The 22,105-nt window shown below is 37.9% G+C and overlaps 1 protein-coding gene across 38 annotated transcripts in view; it reads right to left on the bottom strand.

The window, feature by feature from the left end:
• Positions 1 to 22,105, bottom strand: part of PTPRD (protein tyrosine phosphatase receptor type D) — a 466,133-nt gene that overhangs the window by 212,419 nt on the left and 231,609 nt on the right. For all 38 annotated transcript variants that reach the window (XM_061365082.1, XM_061365081.1, XM_061365083.1 and 35 more), the window contains exons 3-4: positions 7,157 to 7,302; positions 2,235 to 2,376 (exon numbers count right to left, since the gene is read on the bottom strand). In XM_061365082.1, the coding sequence (XP_061221066.1) occupies positions 2,235 to 2,376; positions 7,157 to 7,302 (288 nt within the window). The remainder of the gene's footprint in view (positions 1 to 2,234; positions 2,377 to 7,156; positions 7,303 to 22,105) is intronic.

Here is a 22,105-nt window from a genome sequence, read left to right as displayed (position 1 = left end):
ACCTACAGCACTTAAAAAATTTAACCCTGCCAAAATGTCCTTACAATGCTCTGTTACTCTGCATGTACCTTGCTTTCTCTGATGTTACCCTCGCAGTCCCAGTAAGTACATGAGTTCTCACATGTTACCAGTTTTAGCTTAAAACCAGAGATCTATTCCTGGGGCCAAAGTATATTCCAGCAGTTGTAAAAGCCATACATGTTATGGCTGGAAACATGTACAGTATTTCATATCTCATATTTTTACTTAGACTATTACTTTTAATTAAAATAATTAATTTGAATGTTTATAACTAATAACATACATTTTTGTTCATCAGGCATTTTCAGATGCATATCATTATGCATGTTTTTTAAGACAGGATATAACCCTAAGGCTGTCTGAGGTAGCATTGAGTTATTTGAGTAAGAAACAGGAGCAGAATCAGATATGTCTTACATGAAATTGATTAAATAATCAAAAGGGCAAGCAAAGAAACATCGCATTTTAGAATCAGTTAGCTCTGCACTCAACTTCTTCAACTGTTATGGCCCTTGGCAGAGAGATGAGGGCTGTTACTTCTTCTCTACAAACCCCAAAATACGAACTTTGGTTGGTTTGGACCAGTACCTTGCAGAACACATGCATGCACATTTCAAGACAAGAGAGTCTTGTGAACACATGTCAAGAAACTCTGAAGACAAAAAGTTCTACTTTCACCTGAGTTTTCATATTCATTTTTGTTCCCCCCACCTCCTCCTCCTTCCTCTTCCCATCTCCCTTTAATTTAAAAAACTTTTAACACAATGTGGAAGTATCATTTTATGTTCATTTTCAGCAATGGGGAAGCTGTGCATAAAAAAGTCCTTCTATCAGTTAATAAAGGGAAAACCTTATCTTAGAGAGTTAAGAAAAGGTCCAGAGTGTTGTTAAAACATGAACCTAACTATCAGTTTTCCCATTTTTGTTGGCTAGACTGTCAAGAATTTTTAAAAGATAACAGAAGGAACAATCATGTCATTAGAGATAAGAACTTTAAATATTACAGAGGTTTGCTAGCACTAGGCTAGATCTAGGAGAGAAATGCATACCTTATTTGTTACATAGGTACATACTGCTGTTAGCTCACTGCAACAGTAACACCAGGACTGTCTGTACTGATTAAAATAGCTAGTGAAAGTATGAAAAAAAAATATTTGTGGGTTGTTTTTTTGTTTGTTTTTAATAAAACCCCAACATTAGAGAAAAATAAAAGAATCCTCTTTGTCACCCTACATTTGTTGGGATAGAAGGAATAAAAAAAGTATTTAAATCATACATTTTACAGATTTTCATCTGAATGCATTAAAGCTGACTAATCATCTGCAATCCTTATAAACAGGCACCCAGCAGTTAATGCGACAAAGTCAAGTAATGCCATGTACTATCACAATACAAGACTAATCACCAGTTATAAAAGCAGAACTGAAGAGTGTGATATTTCATTAAGTGTCTCCAAAGCCAGTTTCCATTCATCTCCAGGTGACAGAATGAAACATTCAGGTCATTAGACTACTAGGATTTAGTCTTCCGAGTACTATCTAGACAGTGCACTTTGGCAGTACATTCATATCCTCACCCCTGAAGGACAGTTGAAAAAAATGGACTTTTTCCTTTACAGTCTTCAAAAACTTATTGCTGAAGTAAGAATACAATTCAGGTGATGTCTATTTGAAATGGAAGAAACCTTCACCTTTTCTATGTGTTATACTGGGGAGGAGTGAGGGGGGCAAAGGAGGGTAGGAAATCTTGTAGGAGAGCTTAACCTGCTCTAAAGAACATTTATGCAACTTTTGAAGGTCACTGTTAATTGGGTAAATTTCTGTGTAAATGCTGATCACACAAAGCTAAGCTACCCAGGGCAGAACTAAAACGTAAATCAAGTGCATTCATAAAGCATTGGGTTTGATCAATAGTTGATACAATAAACTGTTTTTCATGTCAGTTCTGTTTCACTTATTTCTGACTTTTTTCCTTCATTTTAATCTGTTATACTTTGCATACTCACACTACCGCATACTCACCTTTTCTGATCAAAAAATCATAAACACAATACTCATATATTATGTGAAAAAATCTGTATTTAACAATATCAGGACTATAATAATGTCCATTTGAAAGGAAAATGTATTTAACTTTCCTGGAGAGAAACCTCTCTTTTAAAACAACATTGCACTTTCAGCATTATAAAGTTAATTTGTTTAGAAAGGACTTACCACGTAAAACAGTGAGTCTTGTGGAAACACTAATTTCACCAACGCTATTGGAAGCCACACATTCATAAATAGCTTCATCTCTTGGCGTGCGCAGTGGTTGTATTCTGAGAACTGATCCAGATCCATCATCGAATTCTATTACCTATAGAAGGAAACAAAAGCTGTCACAGATGTTGTTACAAATGCCTATCCCTCAGTTAATCTGTTCATGAACATCCCTGTTCGTGTTCACACCTGCTGGTATTCTTGTCTTCAAAGACAGGTTCATTTCTCAAATACATGTACCAGGACAAATTCCACACGGATGAAAAAAAAAAAAAAAAACAAAAAGAAAACAAACCAACCCAAGAAAGCATCTAACAAGAGCTGTAAGAAACGATTCTGCAACTCAATGCTCTTTTATCCTGAAGTTCACCAATAACCTCCTTCCAGTCTCTTTGCTTAAGTACTCTACCTCCAAATGCCAGTTACATTCATTTTAACTGCTGTAGGCTATATTCCCACTCTACTCACACAGTTCAGTTCACTTATTCATTTAGTTCCAAACTGAGTAAGAGTCATCAGCTTCTGAACAAGATAGTTTAGATATGCATTTAACCCACATAACATAAAGAAAATGTATCCAACAATGTGCTAGAAAACGTGATCAGTTGAGGCTAAATAATAAGGCTAAACTTTAAAATTGCAATATTTATGAAAGAAATACTTATTTTAATATGAGAAATAATTAATTTAATGGCTTTTATTTCCTTCCTGCTCTGCAGTCAGAATCACATCAGCTATTGCTGAGCACTGCAGCACTCCAGGCACTGGAAAAGCCTTCCTAATAATTCAGTAGTATCTATCTACTTGAAATATATATATATATATATATATTTCTCAATAATATATATTAGTACCACCATCAGGAAATGCACTTATCAAGAAATTACAGTCTTTTTTTTTTATTTTTTTATTTATATAAAAAAATCTTGTTTGACCATAATCTATATATACATACCCACAAAAAAATTACATATATGCCTATTTGCACATGTGCTTGTGTATGTATGTCTAACTTATACATAAGCAACCTACTAGATCTTGTAAGAGAGAAATATAGTGGAGGGTTAGGAACTACGGTTGTACGTCCATTATCTTCCCATTTTCATTGTAGGAATTGCTCAGTTTTTTCTTAGCAATGGGAGAGGTCTAAGTGAGAACAAGATAAAACACTTTTTTTCTGATAACACAGTCCACTAGCTGTATTATTTTTCCTTGTTAAGTAAAGCCATTATCCTTATTTAATGTAAACACCATAAAATCTCCATCTGATCTTAGCAAAAATGAAAAAACAGAGTTCTTGTTAAACGTAACATTAATGAGGGAAAGAAAAATTTCATAATCTTAAAGCAGACAAACTAACGATTTGTAGAGAAAAATGAAAGCATGGGTTCCAAATAATCATAATCGTTACACGTAAAAGTAAGTATTGGTTATGTTAAAATCAGAATACCAAATAAAATTTTAGCTGGATGGACAATAGAAAAAACAATTGCAGAAGATTGAATTGGGCAAATATTGCAGAGATTAAGTTTCAAGTATGGTGTGCCCAAAATATGTATCATAAAATGCGTTTACTTTTCCTGTGATGAGTTATCCCCCTTCCTGCACATCACAGACAGTTAATTCCTCCCACTCCTCCATGTACTGAATGAGACCTTATTTTTCTTCTAAAGCATGGATTTTTTAATAAAATCAGGCTCATACCACAGGGTAGAATGGTGCATTTTTCTAAAATATTTTTTTTTCCTTTCTCTTATACTTGTAAAGTTCTTCTGAGAAAGACTTCTTACTAACTTAGATTTTTCTAATTCATAATATTTGAATTGATTTGAAGCAAGAGGAGAAAAAAAATAATCTTCTTGTATCATGTTCATTCATACTTGCAACAGAAATAAAAGAGGAAAGAATAATAGTGAAGTGCCACAAGGTCTTACTGTAGCCTTTAATTTCAGAAACAATCTATAGTTCTCACCACTATTCTCACTCATTGTGAGAATTAGCCTGTAAGAACATTCCACATTTAATGATAATAATCTTCAAATGTATAAATGGGTTACTGTCAAAAGAGAGGGAATAAATTATTTGTTCCCCCACTGCTAGGTAGACAATTGCTATGTACTTCAAGTTCCAGCAAAAAAGTTCAGGTTCCGTGTGAGAAAGCAAAACAAAACAAAACAAAACAAAACAAAACAAAACAAAACGAACAAAAAGCAAAAATCCTCATGGCAAGGTTCATGAAACACTGTAGGAGGCTGTTCAAGTTTATTAGGGGGAAGGGAGTTAAACCCTAGCATCCCTGGGAAAGCATATGGATTAGATGGCCCACTGAAGTCCTTTCCATCTGTATTTATGGAGCTTCTGTGATGATACGTGGCCAGGTAAAACATTATCATATCTTTTATTGCTAAGTAATCAAACTCAGAGAAATATACAAAATACTAATGTGAAAGAAGAGGAAAAGAAGCTCTACTAATTAATTCTCGTAGTGTTGCATCTGACAGTCCTAGATGTTTCTTATTTCCCAGATGTTTCATGTGCCACTTCTGTTGTTCTGCTCTTATTCAGAGGTTCTAGAGCATGAACTAATGACCTTAGTTTGGACAGGAAGGAAAGCTGATTGAAATATTGATGTACTCTATACACTTTACAACTCCTCTGCTCAGTGTTTATAATAAAAATTATAAAATAGTGGGCAAGTATTTTCTATTTCTTTGAATTACATTTCATCTGATATACAGCTTGTTAACACAGTTCACTAAAGGCATTTAAAAAACATTTTAAATTATTTTTTTAGGGTTCCATTCAATCATTTTTCCATGGAACTAAAACTGGTTTATTTTTTGCTTAGTCTCCCTAAAACCAGGTGCATAGGTACATAGAAAATAATATATGAAGCAAATAAAGCATAATACATTGCAAAATAAACCTGACCCAACACAGTAAATATGTACATGCTTGATCCTTCATTGTTTAGAACTCAACCTGAGCGAAAATTTTGTGACCAGGAGGGGATAAATCGTGTAGCGTTTATGACAAAATTTCTAGGTTAATTCTTCTACCCAATTACAGCTCTGCGTATGCTCTGCAAAGTGCAAACAGTTCATGGCAGTAGGAGATCCCATTAAAAGTCATGTTTTTATCTCTTACATTGTAATAAATACACAGGAAAAGACTTATATTGGTTAATGAGCAAATTCCAACACCCTTAAATACTTTTTGAACAAAAATACAATGACAGAAATTTAGTTAAGACAAGCAATGCAATTATTTTCTGCTGATGTAAATCTAACCTGAAAGCCAGGGCAAACAATTTTCTCAAATACTAGTAAAAACACAGAATACATCTTAGATCACTTGCTCCTAAAATGCAGGTCACAACTATTTCATATACAGATCAGTGATCTTCCAAACAGTTGTTTTCTTAATGCAGAATTCTGCTATTTAACATTGAAGATGGTAAACAGAAACAGGGAAACTTATATGCTTGGCTGTGTTGGTTGATGAGAAACTGGACACGAGCTGGCTTCAGTGTGCACTCGCAACCCAGAAAGCCAACCGTATCCTGGGCTGCATCAAAAGGAGTGACCAGCAGGTTGAAGGAGGTGATCCTGCCCCTCTATTCTGCTCTTGTGAGACCTCGTTTGGGAGTATTGTGTGCAGTTCTGTTTTCCTCAACATAAAAAGGACGTGGAACTGTTGGAACAAGTGCAGAGGAGGGCCACGAGGGTGATCAGGGGACTGGACCACCTCCCATATGAACACAGGCTGAGAAAGTTGGAGCTGTTCAGCCTAGAGAAGGCTGCGTGGAGACCTCATAGCAGCCTTCCAGTACCTGAAGGGGGCCTATAAGGGTGCTGGGGAGGGACTCTTCATTAGGGACTGAAATGGTAGGACAAGGGGTAATGTGCTCAAACTTAAACAGGGGAAGTTTAGGCTAGCTATAAGGAAGGAAGAAGTTCTTTACTGTTAGGGTGGTGAGGCATTGGAATGGGTTGCCCAAGGAAATTGTGAATGCTCCATCCCTGGCGGTGTTCACGGCCAGGTTGGACAGAGCCTTGGCTGACATGGTTTAGTGTGAGATGTCCCTGCCTGTGGTAGGGGATTTGGAACTAGATGATCTTAAGGTCCTTTCCAACCCTAACTATTCTATGATTCTATGATTCTACAATTCTATGATATACTCTTAGTGTCAGCTATGGTACCCATTCTACAAGCCTTCTCCCAGTCTCTGAGATTTTTCTTTACATTAAAAGTTAATACATTCCTGCCACTAAAAATAAGAATAGTATTTGTTGCCTTATTTCCCCAAGTAACCAGTATCCTTTAAACAAATTACCACCATTAATTGAAGGTTGTGGAGAGAAACAGTTTCCTCTAAAGATTTTTCCTAGGTTATTGTTTAGAAAAGAATTAAATGTAAGCACATATTACATTCCCTTTTCAGCAGCAGGAAATACAGCATTCCTTTCATCTCTCTCTGCAACAGTGGTAAGCAACTGTGGCAGCGGAAACAGTAGAAGCCTAGGTCTGTTTGATACACACTGCCACAAAAAGAGGTGGCTTGCTCTCTGGAGACAGAAATCACTGCTCAAGTAATTTCCCCTCCCATCTCCTTCATGCAAAAACTCAACAGAAACACGTCAAGACTCCCTTGTTAGATCATGCTAGTTTAGAAACAGGAGTAGCAGTTTTTCTTTCTAGCAGTGCTATGCATAAACAGTTTGCAAATTCAATACCTCAAAAGACTGCTCTCACTAAATCATCCCCTATAGTCATGTTTATTTTGCTTAATTACTGATAATAAAGAACACATATTGGGATTAAAAGTGAGGTTTGAATTAATGTTTTTCAGAGGAACAGAACAATGGACCTAATACCTCAAATCTCTGATTGCTGACTTTCTTTCCCTTCTTGTTCCAGACAATTTTAGGTCTTGGATCTCCTGTGGCTTGACAGATGAACGAGGCAACTCCTCCAGAAACCCCTGTCTGGTCAACGGGAGTTCTTGTAAACTTTGGCGGTGCTGAAACAAACAAAAATATAACAAGTATTAATCATAAAAAATAAGCCATGTCAGAATATCAATATGAAAAAAGAAGGAAATATTTTTTTTTCTCCAGTGACAGAAATCACCTGCAAGAGAAAGCATTAGAAGAATATCTAAAAGCTCAGGAAAGTACTTACACATTTTACTAGTGAAATTTATATTAAAACAGAAATCTGATAGCATCAGAACAGCAAGATCATAAATTATATTTTATGACCATTATAAATGAAAATCAAATTTGTGTTTTGTTGCAAAATGAGCTCATCAATCAGCTGAAATAAAATGTTTTGTTACTTGATGCTATGATCACAGGATGTCACAAAAACAGGATTCCCACCTTTAAGCCATTAAAATCAGTGACATTTAGGAGAAAGCATTTATGAGTTCGCAGTGGTGGAGGGAAATTACTATGCATTAATAGTCCATGTGTAAAGGACTATAACAGAAGAGAGACTTATGCTTGGACACAGTTTCATGTATTGCTCTTGTTCACTCCCAAATTATTCTACTCTGTGAGAAAGAGTCAGATCCAACTCTTGGAACAACAGGAGATGAGATAAAAATGGAGAAATAGTTTTAAAAGTAGGAAAAGGCATTTTAATTAATATCTATTCTTTTATTTCCTTATATTTTTCTTCCATAATTAAAATTAATTTATCAGCCTTGTGGTGAAACAAAGCCTTTGAAAAAACACAAAGACAAGACATGACTTCTACAGATTTAATATAAAAATAGATGAGATTATGTCTAACCACACTAAAGAAATATTGAAGTTGCTGCAAATATTTAAATCATTCTCTTTCTTAGATGAGAAATTTTAGAGATCCAATACACTTCAAGATGCTGATCTGAATGCTATGAAGAGAATACTTTTTTGGTTTTAAGTCATTCTGTGTAGCTGCTCTATAGCAGCTGCTGCAATTAATTTTTGCTCTCATCTTCTACTTTCAGCCGTCAGCTCCTTTCTATTCTCAACTTCTTTGCTCTTCTTCACTTTCCTCTCTTAGTTCTGACCATTATGTACTCATACCATACTAGTTTTAATTTCTAAGTTGCTGCTCTTCACTTCTGACGTCTAACCCCGTATTTTGCTGAACTGGGCTTTCCACAGGCAACATTTCTTGTCAGCATGGTTATTGAAATGTCAGAAACCTAGCAGACTACAATCACACGTATGTAACACTGGAAGAAATCATGGAGTAATTTAAAATGCTGAGAAAATATAATGGGGCAATTATTATAAAACAAAATCAGTATCTTGTGGTTATGTTGCTGTATTAAATATGAGAGTATGCAGATTGTCCTAAGTTTACAAATCTAAATGAGTCCTTTGTACCCTGCCCCTAATGTGTAACACACTGCCAACAAAGATAGTTTTCAAAAAATGAAGTAAAAATAATGTTCCTGAAAATCTGCATGACTTTTATTATTAGAGGTATCGGGAAATATTGCTATTGATCAACTTTTCAGAATGTTCAAGCATCCCTGAACTACCTGCTCTGCTAATTTTGCCTGATGAGCATCTACCTGAACCCAAATGCAACAGAAAATCTGAGCACTACAAAATAGTGTGCCACTGCTGCCATGGGGAACTTAAGAAAGATCTTCTCTGAAGGCAAAAAACTGACAAAACCATAGCAGACAAAACACACTTAGAGCAAAGAAACCAAAAAATCCATTCCCAAGTTACAGACTTTAAGCCTGGACCAAGGAAAAGACAGAAATGTATGCTGATGAAGAGCATCTGGGTTTCACCAAAACTGCTAGCTCTGAATCCTTTTCTATGTATGTATTAACTCAGCACTCCAATATGTAAGGAGACAGGACTGAATATAATATGCTGATATTCTGTGGCACAAGTTGTGACTGTGTGCCATCAAGTGAAAAATGATGTGCAGCCATTCTCTTTTTATTCCTTTCGACATTTTGTGAATTCAGTGTTAAAACTAGTGAAAGAAAAACATTGCGTGGGCAAGTCCATCAGCACAGATTAACTATGCATAGTATATCACAGGCAGCTTTTCAACTCTAAATTTATGCCTCACTCATACATTCAGTGGCTGCCCAACTGGTAAGCTCAATGTCAGTGAAGTAACATACTTCCTTAAAGACAGGTCTGTGTTGGAAAATTTGCCAATTTTGCCATGCATTACTATGGTCAAGGAGAGAAAGTGACTCAATTTAAAAGCCATGCTGTGCATTGGAGAACTGCAGATTTTTAAACAGCAAGCAAAACAAAAGCACGAATAAGTAATAAGCAAAGATCATGCTGAACTATGTTAAATTAGCTCTGGAAAATAAATAACATAAATAATTAAAAAAATATCCCATTGCTACTGAACGCAAAAGAAATGAACAAAATCCCCTCCACCTCCAACACTCTGAAAACTGAAAAGCTGTTTATACAATAATGCAAATAGAAATATGTATGAAACTAAAAACTTTCTCCAAAACTGCTGTTAAGGTAAAACCAGTTTGCTGACCATTTCTTCATCTTGGGTTGGGCCAAACCTGGTAAAGAACTATAAATATCATGACTCCTCATGAAAATTGCTTAGAAGGTTCTGCAGAGCTCTATGTACATAGTAGAGTTGCAGAAATAGGACTGAATACCTAATATGGCTTTGGTAACTAGCTGAAGAAGAACAGTATTTTTGCAGTAATACGTGAATCTCTGCTGGTCCAACAATAAAATTGTTATTTATTAACTAAATATTTGCTTCAAAGTATTAGAAGCAAAAGAGAAGCACAACTGTTACATAAAGATGTAATTCACTATCTGTAGACATATTTAAGGAAAAACAAGGTTTTAAGGCTGTAAAGACCACATTATGACACATGTGATGATGTGTTTCACTCAAACCATAACTTGGCTGAAAAAAAGGTACGTGGCTGGTCAAATTTTCCTCTTGCATAACTGATTCCTGTAAAGAAATACTGCCACACCTCTTCTCCAGTATCTCAACTTGAAAGTAATACAGTTAACATTTTGGTATCATATGATATCAGAGAATGTATAATTTTACCCCAAACAGGAAACCTACAGTAGTCCTGTACACTTCAGACATTTTAATGCATACAGTGCCTGTTTTCAGCAGTTAACCTTTTAATTCAGAAAATTAAATTTAATTTGGCAAGCCAGTTAAATTACCCACTTCAGGCTTAGCAGATCTACCACAGGGACAATAAGGCTGCATGTTTAATAGGTGTCGTGAGGATGAACTCACTTATGGTCAAGAAATGCTGAGACTATGGTGGCAGTAACTAGCCAGCCATGGAAAAGTATAGGTATTATGCAGTCCATCTTTTCATTATTCAGTAAACATGTTCATCTCATTACATACAAAGTGACCATCATCAGTGTAAGGGTATTTGAAATTATAACCCAGCAGAACCAAAATTGAGAAGTAGTATTTGTTGCCTTTATCTTTATAAAGGTTGTTAATTAAGGTTTGACACAAATTATCTCCACAATGAATGTTGTCAGTTTCTTGACATTGATTCTGACCTAAGATGCTAGGCACTCTGATAGCAAACACAATTACACTGCACACATAGTTGTGCTTATTAACATGAGGGCAATTGTGATTGAGAACTGACGACTACTTTCAACCTCCCTTAACAACAGCAGTGCAGAGTCCAACAAAAACTCTCTTCAGCACACTTCATTAAGCACAGCAACAATCTATATGGGAACCTTCCAGTGCAATTAAATCTGCCAAAAAACAATCAGAACTAATAGGTTGTGAACTATGATACCACAGCCCTTCAGCACTTCTGAAACTACTTGGTCACATTTCAATAAAGCTGTAATCAAAATAAAGAAGTGTAGCTAAAATAACAAAAGTAAAATTCAGTTAAACAGCACCTTATATTTCTGAACTCTCTTGTCGGCATCATCAAAATTGCAGCAATATTGGCTGCAAAATACAAACAATAGAAATTTTGTTTATTCCAGCTTCTTTATCTACCAGTGCCTACTCAGATATTTGTGCTAATACTGAATGTTGATATCTTGTCAAGGAAAAAAATTACAGCAGAAGATTTCAGTAACTTGGACTTATGAAGACAAGCTTTGCCATCTAAGGGCTGAGGGTTCCCACCTTCTGCTGCTTGTTATGTACTTCTTTCTGGGACTTTCTGAGAAGCTCAAGTGACAGCTACTGAACTACCGCAAACTACACTCTAATCGATGAAGGAAAATGGAATTTATTGCCAGTTCACCTTAGACATAATTTGTTGGCTTAAGGAGTTTGAAGCCACAGAAGGCAGGCTGCTGTTTTCAACAAGCAGTCAAGCTGTTGCCCCAAGGGGCACAGGAACTTCTAAATACAGACAGTTTACCACTATCGAGAAAGAAGCTGTCTTTTCTGGCACATTGAGGATCCAGAAAATATATTTATAACATGACACTGAAATAATTCACTTGGATTAGAACATTTGCACAAGCATAACTCATCTCTTTTGCACTTCTACATTTTTAAGTCCAAGTATAATTTTGAAGTACTGAATGGAATTAACTAATTCACATTTTATCGTGTTACAGAATTATCTGTTTGAGTTCCGCTGTTCCATACTCTGCTGTGCTTTGAGAACATGTAATACTTTTCCTCTGCACTCAAAACATCTGACAACATGTTTTTTTTCTAAATCAGTAGTTCAGCCCTCTTCTTTCCACAGCTACTGAGAGCTATTCTTATGAAGGGATATGTTTATGGACATACTCCTCTAATTAAGCAATGAACATGAGTGCAAGACTTCACTTTCTTTAAAGGTAAAGGGAAAGCTAATGGGATGTTTGCAGCAAGTTCAGCATGCCTACCTACGCTGGACCAGATATACAGAGAATGCAGACCTTACTGGATTTCTGTTTCAAGACCCTCTATTTGGGGTGTGTGGACGTTCTTAGCATACCGTAATTCAATTTATGTTTATTTGTATCATTTTATAAATGATATAAATATAAATATATTTATATTCTTGAAAGACAAAAATATTTGTGAAATCAGAAGAAAAATAAAAAAAAAAAAAATCATATCCGTCACATCCTTTGTCAGTATGCATAGCAACGGTGAATAAAGTAACAAAGACACATTATGGTGCTTCCTTTGAAATGCCCCATTTATTTGTAAATTAACATACACTATTTCAGGAGACTGTTGAAAAATTATAGTAACTTTTTCATCATAAAAACCTGTTTTGTAGCAATAAAAGCTGGAAGATGATACAGTCACAACTGTTCCCATGGAACCTTTTCATCCACCAGAAATGCAGGTTGAGCACAAAGCAAACAATGTAGTTTGGCAGGTGCCCTTCCATTTTGAGACAGTGCACACACAGCAGTACAAGAATCATTGTCACTTAGTGTAGAGCCCCTACATATTACTGGTTTAGGGACTGGTATGGGACTGGACTCATTCTGAGTTATAAATTCTAAAGTCATTCTTCACATGCCAAATTATACACACAGAAAACTCCTACATGGGCTGGGAGAAAACAAACCAATAACAACAATCCACCACCACCACCACCACAAAAAAAAAACCCAACCAAACAAAAAAACCCCCAAACAAACAAAGAAACAAAACCAACCAAACAAAAAACACAAGCAAACAACACTCCCCCTCTCCCCCCCCAAAAAAAGCTACCCCAGCACTTTTTATGGACCCCGCATCACACTTTGCAACACTTAATGTGTCCTACTGACTTAAAAGGAACTGCTATGTATTCTAAGTAAACAGGCCATAAGCTGGTTCACATTCAGTAATAGTGAAGGCTCCTGTTCTGTCAAAAATGCACGAATAGCCAAATGTAATTTCAGCCTGATACTGTATGGATACATTAAAACTTGCATGAGTTTTTATTCTTTTCACAGTTCCTCTAGGAGTTAATACACGACAAATGCTGTTATATACAGACATAATATTTAAGATAAAACCTTTTGGGGCTCATTTAGTTATTAAAAAGAATTTTCAAAGCACACTCATTTACAGAATTCATTGACAATTTACTCAATCATAATTTGTGACATCAGTTAGACTGATCATTGTCATAAGTAATTATTTTGCCTTAATTCTAACCTGCATATAGCATGAACCTGCAAATTGCCTCTGTAAGAAAGTTAATTAGCTTTTTCTTTCAGTAAGGAACAGAAACAATTTGTATTCATGAAATCTGCATAAAGAAATCCCAAAGTTGCCAACTGGTATGTTCATAAAGGCTCTTGTCTGTCAGTCACAAGCTAGTGAAATTTTCCTGCTTCTCATTGTAAACATCTTAAAACTCTATCATCCCCACATCTTTCAGCAGGAAGAATACCAACAACACGATCTTCAAATGCCAGCACACTCAGAGCAGTTTAATAGTTTTATTATCCTGTGAATGAAAACTACCAGGTTTTCACATTTGAATTATCAAATGCAATCCAGCTATGCCCACTAATTCTAGCTGAAGACATTGACACATTTGGCTCACAAAAATTATATTCAGGTACAAGCACAGATTTCCCAAAATCCTGGGGGAAGGAAACTAAGCTATTTCACTTTAGAGGTGGCACAACATCCTCTTAAAAACCCAGCCCCTACCTCAGTGCTAATAAAATGTTTATGATACAGTTAAAATGTTTGTCTCCCAACTTCTTTTTGTTACTTGTATTCATCTAAAAACAAAAGTACCCAGAAGAAATAATTATGTCAAAAGAGTCTGGTTTGGGGGGAATGTTGTAGTGTTTTTTTCCCAATTTAGCAGTCATCTCCAGTTCCCCAACCTTCAGTCAGCTAGTGAATAACCCACCTACAGATTTAATAACCAGCTCCAAGGAAGATTATCACTTCTTGATCTCTCAAGGAAAATACTGGACGTCAAGTCTACCTTTATCACAGTATGCTAGATTGCAAGGGACCTCAAAAGATCACCTAGTTCAATTCCCCTGACGAAGAAGGAACACCTAGATAAGGTTACACAGGAACGTGTCCAGGCGGGTTTTGAATGTCTCCAAAGAAGGAGACTCCACAACCTCCCTGGGCAGCCTGTTCCAGTGTTCCGTCACCCTCACTGAGAAGTTTCTTCTCAAGTTTAAGTGGAACCTCTTGTGTTCCAGTTTGTACCCATTGCCCCTTGTCCTATCATTGTTTGCCACTGAGAAGAGCCTGGCTCCATCCTTGTGACACTCCCCCTTTATATATTTATATACACTAATAAGGTCACCCCTCAATCTCCTCTTCTCCAAACTATAGAGACCCAGCTCCCTCAGTCTTTCCTCATAAGGGAGATGCTCCACTCCCTTAATCATCTTAGTTGCCCTGCGCTGGACTCTCTCCAGCAGGTCCCTGTCCTTCTTAAACTGAGGGGCCCAGAACTGGACACAATATTCCAGATGAGGTCTCACCAGGGCAGAGTAGAGGGGAAGGAGGACCTCTCTCAACCTACTAACCACCCCCCTTCTAATACACCCCAGGATGCCATTGGCCTTCTTGGCCACAAGGGCACAGTGTTGGCTCATGGTCACCCTGTCGTCCACTAGGACCCCCAGGTCCCTCTCCCCTACACTGCTCTCTAACAGGTCGTTCCCCAACCTATACTGGAACCTGGGGTTGTTCCTGCCCAGATGCAGGACTCTACACTTTCCCTTGTTATATTTCATCAAGTTATTCCCTGCCCAACTCTCCAGCCTGTCCAGGTCTCGCTGGATGGCAGCACAGCCTTCTGGCGTGTCGGCCACCCCTCCCAGCTTAGTGTCATCAGCAAACTTGCTGATAGTACACTCAATTCCCTCATCTAAATCGTTGATGAATATATTAAATAATACTGGTCCCAGTACCGACCCTTGAGGCACTCCACTAGATACAGGCCTCCAACTAGACTCCGCCCCATAGACTACAACTCTCTGGCTTCTCTCCTTCAGCCAGTTCACAGTCCACCTCACTACCCGATCATCCAGACCACACTTCCTCAATTTAGCTGCGAGGATGCTGTGGGAGACTGTGTCAAATGCTTTGCTGAAGTCAAGGTAGACCACATCCACTGCTCTGCCATCATCCATCCACCATGTTATTTCCTCATAAAAGGCTACAAGATTGGTCAAGCACGACTTCCCCTTGGTGAAACCATGTTGACTGCTATCATAACCCTCTTTCCTTGATATGCCTTAAGATGGCACCAAGGATAAGGTGTTCCATCACTTTCCCAGGGATGGAGGTGAGGCTGACTGTTCTATAGTTACCCGGGTCCTCACCCTTTTTGAAGACAGGAGTGACATTTGCTTTCCTCCAGTCCTCAGGCACCTCTCCCGTTTCCCAAGACTTGGTAAAGATGATGGAGAGCGGTCTAGCAATGACCTCCACCAGTTCCATCAGCACCCACGGGTGCATCCCATCTGGACCCATGATTTATAGATGTCCAGATTGCTCAACTGGTGTCTAACCCATTCCTCATCAACTAAGGCAAACCGCTCCGTTGACCTGACTGCATCTGAGGTCTCAGGAGTACAGGGCTCTTCAGGACTGCCTCTGGCAGAGTAGAGAGACAAAGAAGGCATTCAGTAACTCTGCCATCTCTGTATCTTCTGTCACCAGGGTACCCATCCCATTCATCAGTGGGCCTACATTGCCTCTGGTGTTAGTTTATCTGGCTTTGGATTTTCTGTCATGCAGTGTCAGTTTAGCATTCTTCCCTGAAATATGTAATCAGATGACATAAAAGGCCTTACAGGTAGAATAGGTAGGTTACATTTTCCGAAAGGTCTAATGTTTAAATAGCACATTCCTAATTTGTACCTCTAGGCTGTGCAAACCTTGGTACCAGCTCATTTCATTGTGGATTATCTATGCATTTTTTAGAGACAGACATTATCTGAGCCCCAGGGACACTGGAGGAATACAAACCAACACAGACAGCAGCTGACATTTATTTGCCAACTAACATCACACATGGGGGGCCCCCCCCCAATTTCTCATACTCATTTAGCATTTATAATAACTGGGAGAAAGAAAAAGGCTTCCACATGAAGAAGTTGTGTGAAAAACCTGTGAGAAAATATTTTCTCTTATACTATAGCCCAATATGTTTATAGCATAAGTAGGACAAAGCTGAAGAATATTGCTGTGGTTTTTCTACTAAAACAATTGCAGGCAACCCAATAACAGTTTAACTTGCGTTTGTGAAAAATTATTAAGACACTTACAGTAAAACTCAGACCAGCAATTAATTACTATCTTGGAAGAAAACTATTGTGCAGAGCCTAACAGGAATCGAGGGCTGACAGGCCATTGGAGCCAGCCTCCTTGACGAGAACAAAGGGAAAGGCTCCCAAAGCCAGATCTACTCCGATCCCCACCTTTTACCTTCAGCTCCCAAGCTGATTACACAGCTTTGCTTGCCAGTGCTACACATCAGCCTTCACTACAAACTGTAACCTTCTTTTAAATATCACTACTAAGAATTGAACAGTTTTATACATTTGCTTCTAATTTCCCCTTATTTACTCCAGTGTTTCTTCAGTTGTTTGCTACATAAGAATTCCAGTTAATTCTAGTTTAAGGGAAGAAAATCAGGATGCCTGGTTCTAGTACTTTGTTAACCTAAGCACTGAAAGATGTAGGTATAGCATTAAGTACTTATTAGGCAGTAAATACACTAGAGGACACAAATTCTCTTTTTTCGCTTCTTATAGGAATTCCAGCACTGTAAATTTAACGCCCCTGGGCATATACCTTTAAGTGATGTGGTCAAATGCACAATACAAAACAAAATAGGTATAAGCTTGTGTTTATACATAATATTTATCACACACAGTATATGTAAAATATGGGTGGTGCTTATTCTACCTGAGTCAGAAAAGGGAACTTGCTAGTTAATCCAGTACTAAGCCTTCTTCCAGCAGCAAATGAAAAGCATGAAGGCTCTTGAATCTAAAGGGTTAGTGATTGCACCACTTCACCCCCTATTGAAGGGATTCACATAAAATACCACAATTTTGCTTTATCCTCATGTCTTATCTGTGGGGTGGTCATATTTTTACAGTGAAGGGTCCCTCACAAATTGGGACCATGAGTGTATCAGTGAAATACCAATGTGCAGAGGTGAGCTTAGCAGGGTCTGAAATACATATTTCTGTTAGCGATTTGACACTAAGTATTCGCAATGCATTCTGTGATTTCATCCAATCCACTGTTTGCAGTTACTTAGCATTTTAGAAGATTAGACAGACAAGCTTCTAAGAGTTTTGTAAGGCTCAATGAAGCCTTCTTCCTAAAATAGCAAAAAAAAAAAAAAAAAATCACCAACTAATTTACGTTTGCTTTGTCACAGAGGTTTTCACTCTGAAACCTCCATCATAACGGGAAAGCAAAAATCATGACCCTCTTTAAAAATAGAAGTATCATAATATCATAGAATCAACTAGGTCGGAAAAGATCTCATAAAGCCCAAAATTACTGAAATGTAACTACCAGCAAGGATTCCACTCTCCATTTTTTTCTTCTACAGGCAAATACATTTCCCTGTAAATACATTTCCATGAAATACATTAAATACAAATACATTTACAGTAAAAAAAGAAAAAAAAAGTAATATCGGTTCTAGTCATGGTTTTCTTCTCATTTCACGTCTAAGTAGCAAGAAGATTCAGAAAACTAATTCACTGAAGTTTTGTCTCAAGAGATCAAACTGGAAGCCAAAGGCACTGAAAGTGACAGTTGGCTATTAGCCAGAAGAGAGGGCTGAGAGCCAAAAATTTGTAATTCTAATCCCACCTCTGCTAATTGATTGTTGTTTAGCTTCAGGCAAATTACTTAACCTCAATGTCTCAATTTCCTTACTTCCAGGATTATGCTGCTTACATATGTCACAAAACACATGGAAGAGTATTATTGTGGTTATTGTCACTGTGTTTACTAATTTCTTGTAGAGATTTGTTCTCATGCACTGAACAAGAGGGCTGAAAAATGTTCCAGTTTAAGCCCTACCTCCTTAAACCAAGGATGACACTTCTATTAGGGTGAAAGAAAGAAAAACACACAATCAAACAAGCTACATTCACATCTTTAGTGTCAGTGAAAACTGGTAGATGTTTGGCAAAGTCATTAGTCTTTGAAAATTGCAGTTCTCTGCATATCAGTATTGAGAAATGTTGGTTTAATTAACAGTCTTTTCTCTAAGGAAATCAGCTTACATTGCACAAGTGTACTGAATAAGAACTGCTCATTTTGACAGTAAGAGGTATGTATTAAAAGTGGCTATCTTCTATGAAATTATAAGAAATTATTTCTGCAAAACATATTGCCTTGCATCATAACTTAAATTCAAAGGTGTAGAATTAATAGTGTGTGTCCATTTAAATAATAGAATATTTTAATGTCAATGTTAATATAACAACATTGCAACATTAATATAATGTAAATATAATCTTAATGTAATTAATGTTAATTATAGTACTCATTAAATTTATAAAACACTAAATATGCGCAGGTATGTTCACACTGAACTGACAGGCATGTTCAGATATCAGAACTTTAGGAAGACTATGTTTCATATATAAGGCTTCAGCAACCTCTTAAAAATACACTTTACAATGGCTGACTGTTTCCTGAAGAGAATTAAGAACCTGGGTTTGCTGTGTATAAACTTAAATTTCTATATGTCTGAATCTCAATGTCATATTCAAAATGTAGAAAACGTCTAGCAATCAGTCATTGCACTGCATCATCAAAGCTAAAATGTGCTCATAGGAATCATACAAAAATAGGGTAAAATCTCTGATTTTTCTTTTTGGATGTAAGAACATGACCAGAAATTAATTTCTCACCACAAAACTCAAACTACTAACAAAAATGACTACTGAAAAAAAGACTACTGAAGCTGGGTATATAAAGAATGTAGCAGGTCACCAAAAACAACACACAATAGCTGACCTTAAATATCCAAACACAAGAGGGATTGGTCTCTGGAAAGACAGGAATAAGAAACAAGTTGAAAACATGTTTCATTTCATGAAAAATTGCTGAAAACAAGAGAAGCAGAAACCACTGGCCAGACAATGCAGGAGGATCAGCCAAATCCAGATGAATTTGAGGTGTATTTAAGTAAAGATTTAAGGACAAATAAGATCTTTACATATTATTATATAGCCAGTAAGTCATGTAGGTTTACTACCTTTTGTGAGCTTTAGCTTTATTATGTATAAAAGTCGCTTGCTCCCAAGGGCTGTCAGGAAAGTCATAATTTACTCTTGTTCCTGAACATGCAATGCACTATGCAGAATAATAGTAAGATCCCTTGAATTACTGTATTGCTCCTAAATCTCAAAAATCAATTACTATGTGCATTGTTCCTTCACTGAATGCGTTTAGAAAAGCAGTGTCTGGAGTTTCAGTAATCTCGCATATCACTATGTCAAAAGCTGCCACACACAACTGTAAAAAATTCTAATTAGAGTTAGAAATCTGTAATTAGCCATAGAAATAAATATTTAAAAGTTACACTTTGAGGATTTCACTTCTAATAAAAGACATCTTTCTCAAAGTAGAGAGCTTTCAAAAATCTCCAGAAAAAAATAAAGTCTTTGAAATTTTTGTTTTCATAAGAGTGCTCTTCACTGTAATAATATAACATAATCATAGAATCATAGAATAGTTAGGTCTGGAAAGGACCTTAAGATCATCAAGTTCCAACTCCCCTGCCATGGGCAGGGACACCTCACTCTAAACCATATTACCCAAGGCCTCGTCCAACCTAGCCTTGAACACTGCCAGGGATGGATGGAGCATTCACAACCTCCTTGGGCAACCTATTCCAGTGCCTCACCATCCTACCAGGAAAGAATTTCCTCCTTGCATCTAATATAAACTTCCCCTGTTTAAGTTTTAACCCATTACCCCTTGTCCTATCACTACAGTCCTTAATGAAGAGCCCCTTCCCAGCACCCCTATAGGCCCCTTTCAGATACTGGAAGACTGCTAGGAGGTCTCTACGCAGCCTTCTCCAGGCTGAACAGCCACAACTTTCTCAGCTGATCTTCATATGGGAGGTGCTCCTGTGCCCTGATCATCCTTGTGGCCCTCCTCTGCACTTGTTCAAACAGTTCCATGTCCTTTTTATGTTGAGGACACCAGAACTGCACACAATACTCCAAGTGAGGTCTCACAAGGGCAGAATAAAGGGGCAGGATCACCTCCTTCAACGTGCTGGTCACACTCCTTTTGATGCAGCCAAGGATACGGTTGGCTTTCTGGGCTGCAAGCCAACACTGCAGCTGGCTCATGTTCATTTTCTCATCGACCAACACCCCCAAGTCTTTCTCCACAGGGTTGCTCTGCATCTCTTTTCTGCCCAACCTGTAGCTGCGCCTGGGATTGCTCCGACCCAGGTGTAGGACCTTGCACTTGTCATGGTTAAACTTCATGAGGTTGGCATCAGCCCACCTCACAAATGTGTCAAGGTCCCTCTGGATGGCATTCCTTCCCTCCAGCGTATCAACCGAACCACACAGCTTGATGTCATTGGCAAACTTGCTGAGGGTGCACTCAATCCCACTGTCCATGTCAGCGATGAAGATGTTAAACAAGACCGGTCCAAACACCAATCCCTGAAGGACACCACTCGCTACTGGTCTCCAGCCGGACATTGAGCCATTGAGCACAACTCTTTGTGTGCGGCCATCCAGCCAGTTCTTTATCAACAGAGTGGTCCATCCATCAAATTGATGTCTCTCCAATTTAGAGACATGGATGTTGTGTAGGACAGTGTCGAACACTTTACACAAATCCAGGTAGATGACGTCAGCTGCTCTACCCCTGTCCATTGGTTCTGTAGCCCCATCATAAAAGGCCACCAAACTGGTCAGGCAGGATTTGCCCTTAGTGAAGCCATGCTGGCTGTCACCAAGCACCTTGTTGATTTTCACGCGCCTTAGTATGCCTTCCAGGAGAATCTGCTTTAAGATTTTGCCAGGCACAGGGGTGACACTGACTGGTCTGTAATTCCCCGGGTCATCCATTTTCCCCTTCTTGAAAATGGGGGTTATATTTCCCTTTTTCCAGTCAGCGGGAACTTCACCTGACTGCCATGATTTTTCAAATATGATGGCCAGTGGCTTAGCAACTTCGTTCACCAGCTCCTTCAGGACCCATGGATGGATTTCATCAGGACCCATGGACTTCTGCAAGTTCAGATTTTTAAGATGGTGTTGAACCAGTTCCTCTCCTACAGTGGGCCCAAGGTCTTCATTCTCACAGTCCCTGCGTCTGCCTTCCAAGATTTGGGTGGTGCGGTCAGAGCCTTTGCCAGTGAAGACCGAGGTAAATAAGTCATTAAGAACCTCAGCCTTCTCCAAATCCTGTGTAGCTAGTTCACCCGAGAGCTTCCTGATGGGGCCTATGTTCTCCCTAGTCTGTTTTTTATTTGCTGTGTACCTGTACAATCCCTTCCTGTTATCCTTAATATCCCTAGCCAAGTTTAATTCTAACTGGGCCTTAGCTTTCCTAACCTGGTCCCTAGCTTCCCGGACAACATCCCTGTACTCTTCCCAGGCCACCTGTCCTTGCATATATTCCCTTCCATGTTGGCAACCTCCAAGTTCAAATTTCCTGTAGCACCTGAATGTAAAATTTCTTTCACAATCTACCAGCATGTTTTTCTCTTTATGCTATGTGGAGCTGAATTCTTTATCTGATTCTCATCTTGAGCTTCCACTCTTCTCCCACATCCAATGAAGTGAGGGCTTATTTCTTAAGCTTTCTGATCATGTTACAGTGAATTTTTCCACCATACCCTCAGTTTCTTT

Source organism: Neopsephotus bourkii, unplaced genomic scaffold, assembly GCF_033783945.1.
Source record: "Neopsephotus bourkii isolate Nb327-2 ecotype Australia unplaced genomic scaffold, CSIRO-AGI_Nbou_v1 NB_1273, whole genome shotgun sequence".
In the NCBI taxonomy this organism is placed as follows: Eukaryota; Metazoa; Chordata; class Aves; order Psittaciformes; family Psittacidae; genus Neopsephotus; species Neopsephotus bourkii.
This window is presented reverse-complemented; position numbering and strand designations above follow the sequence as displayed.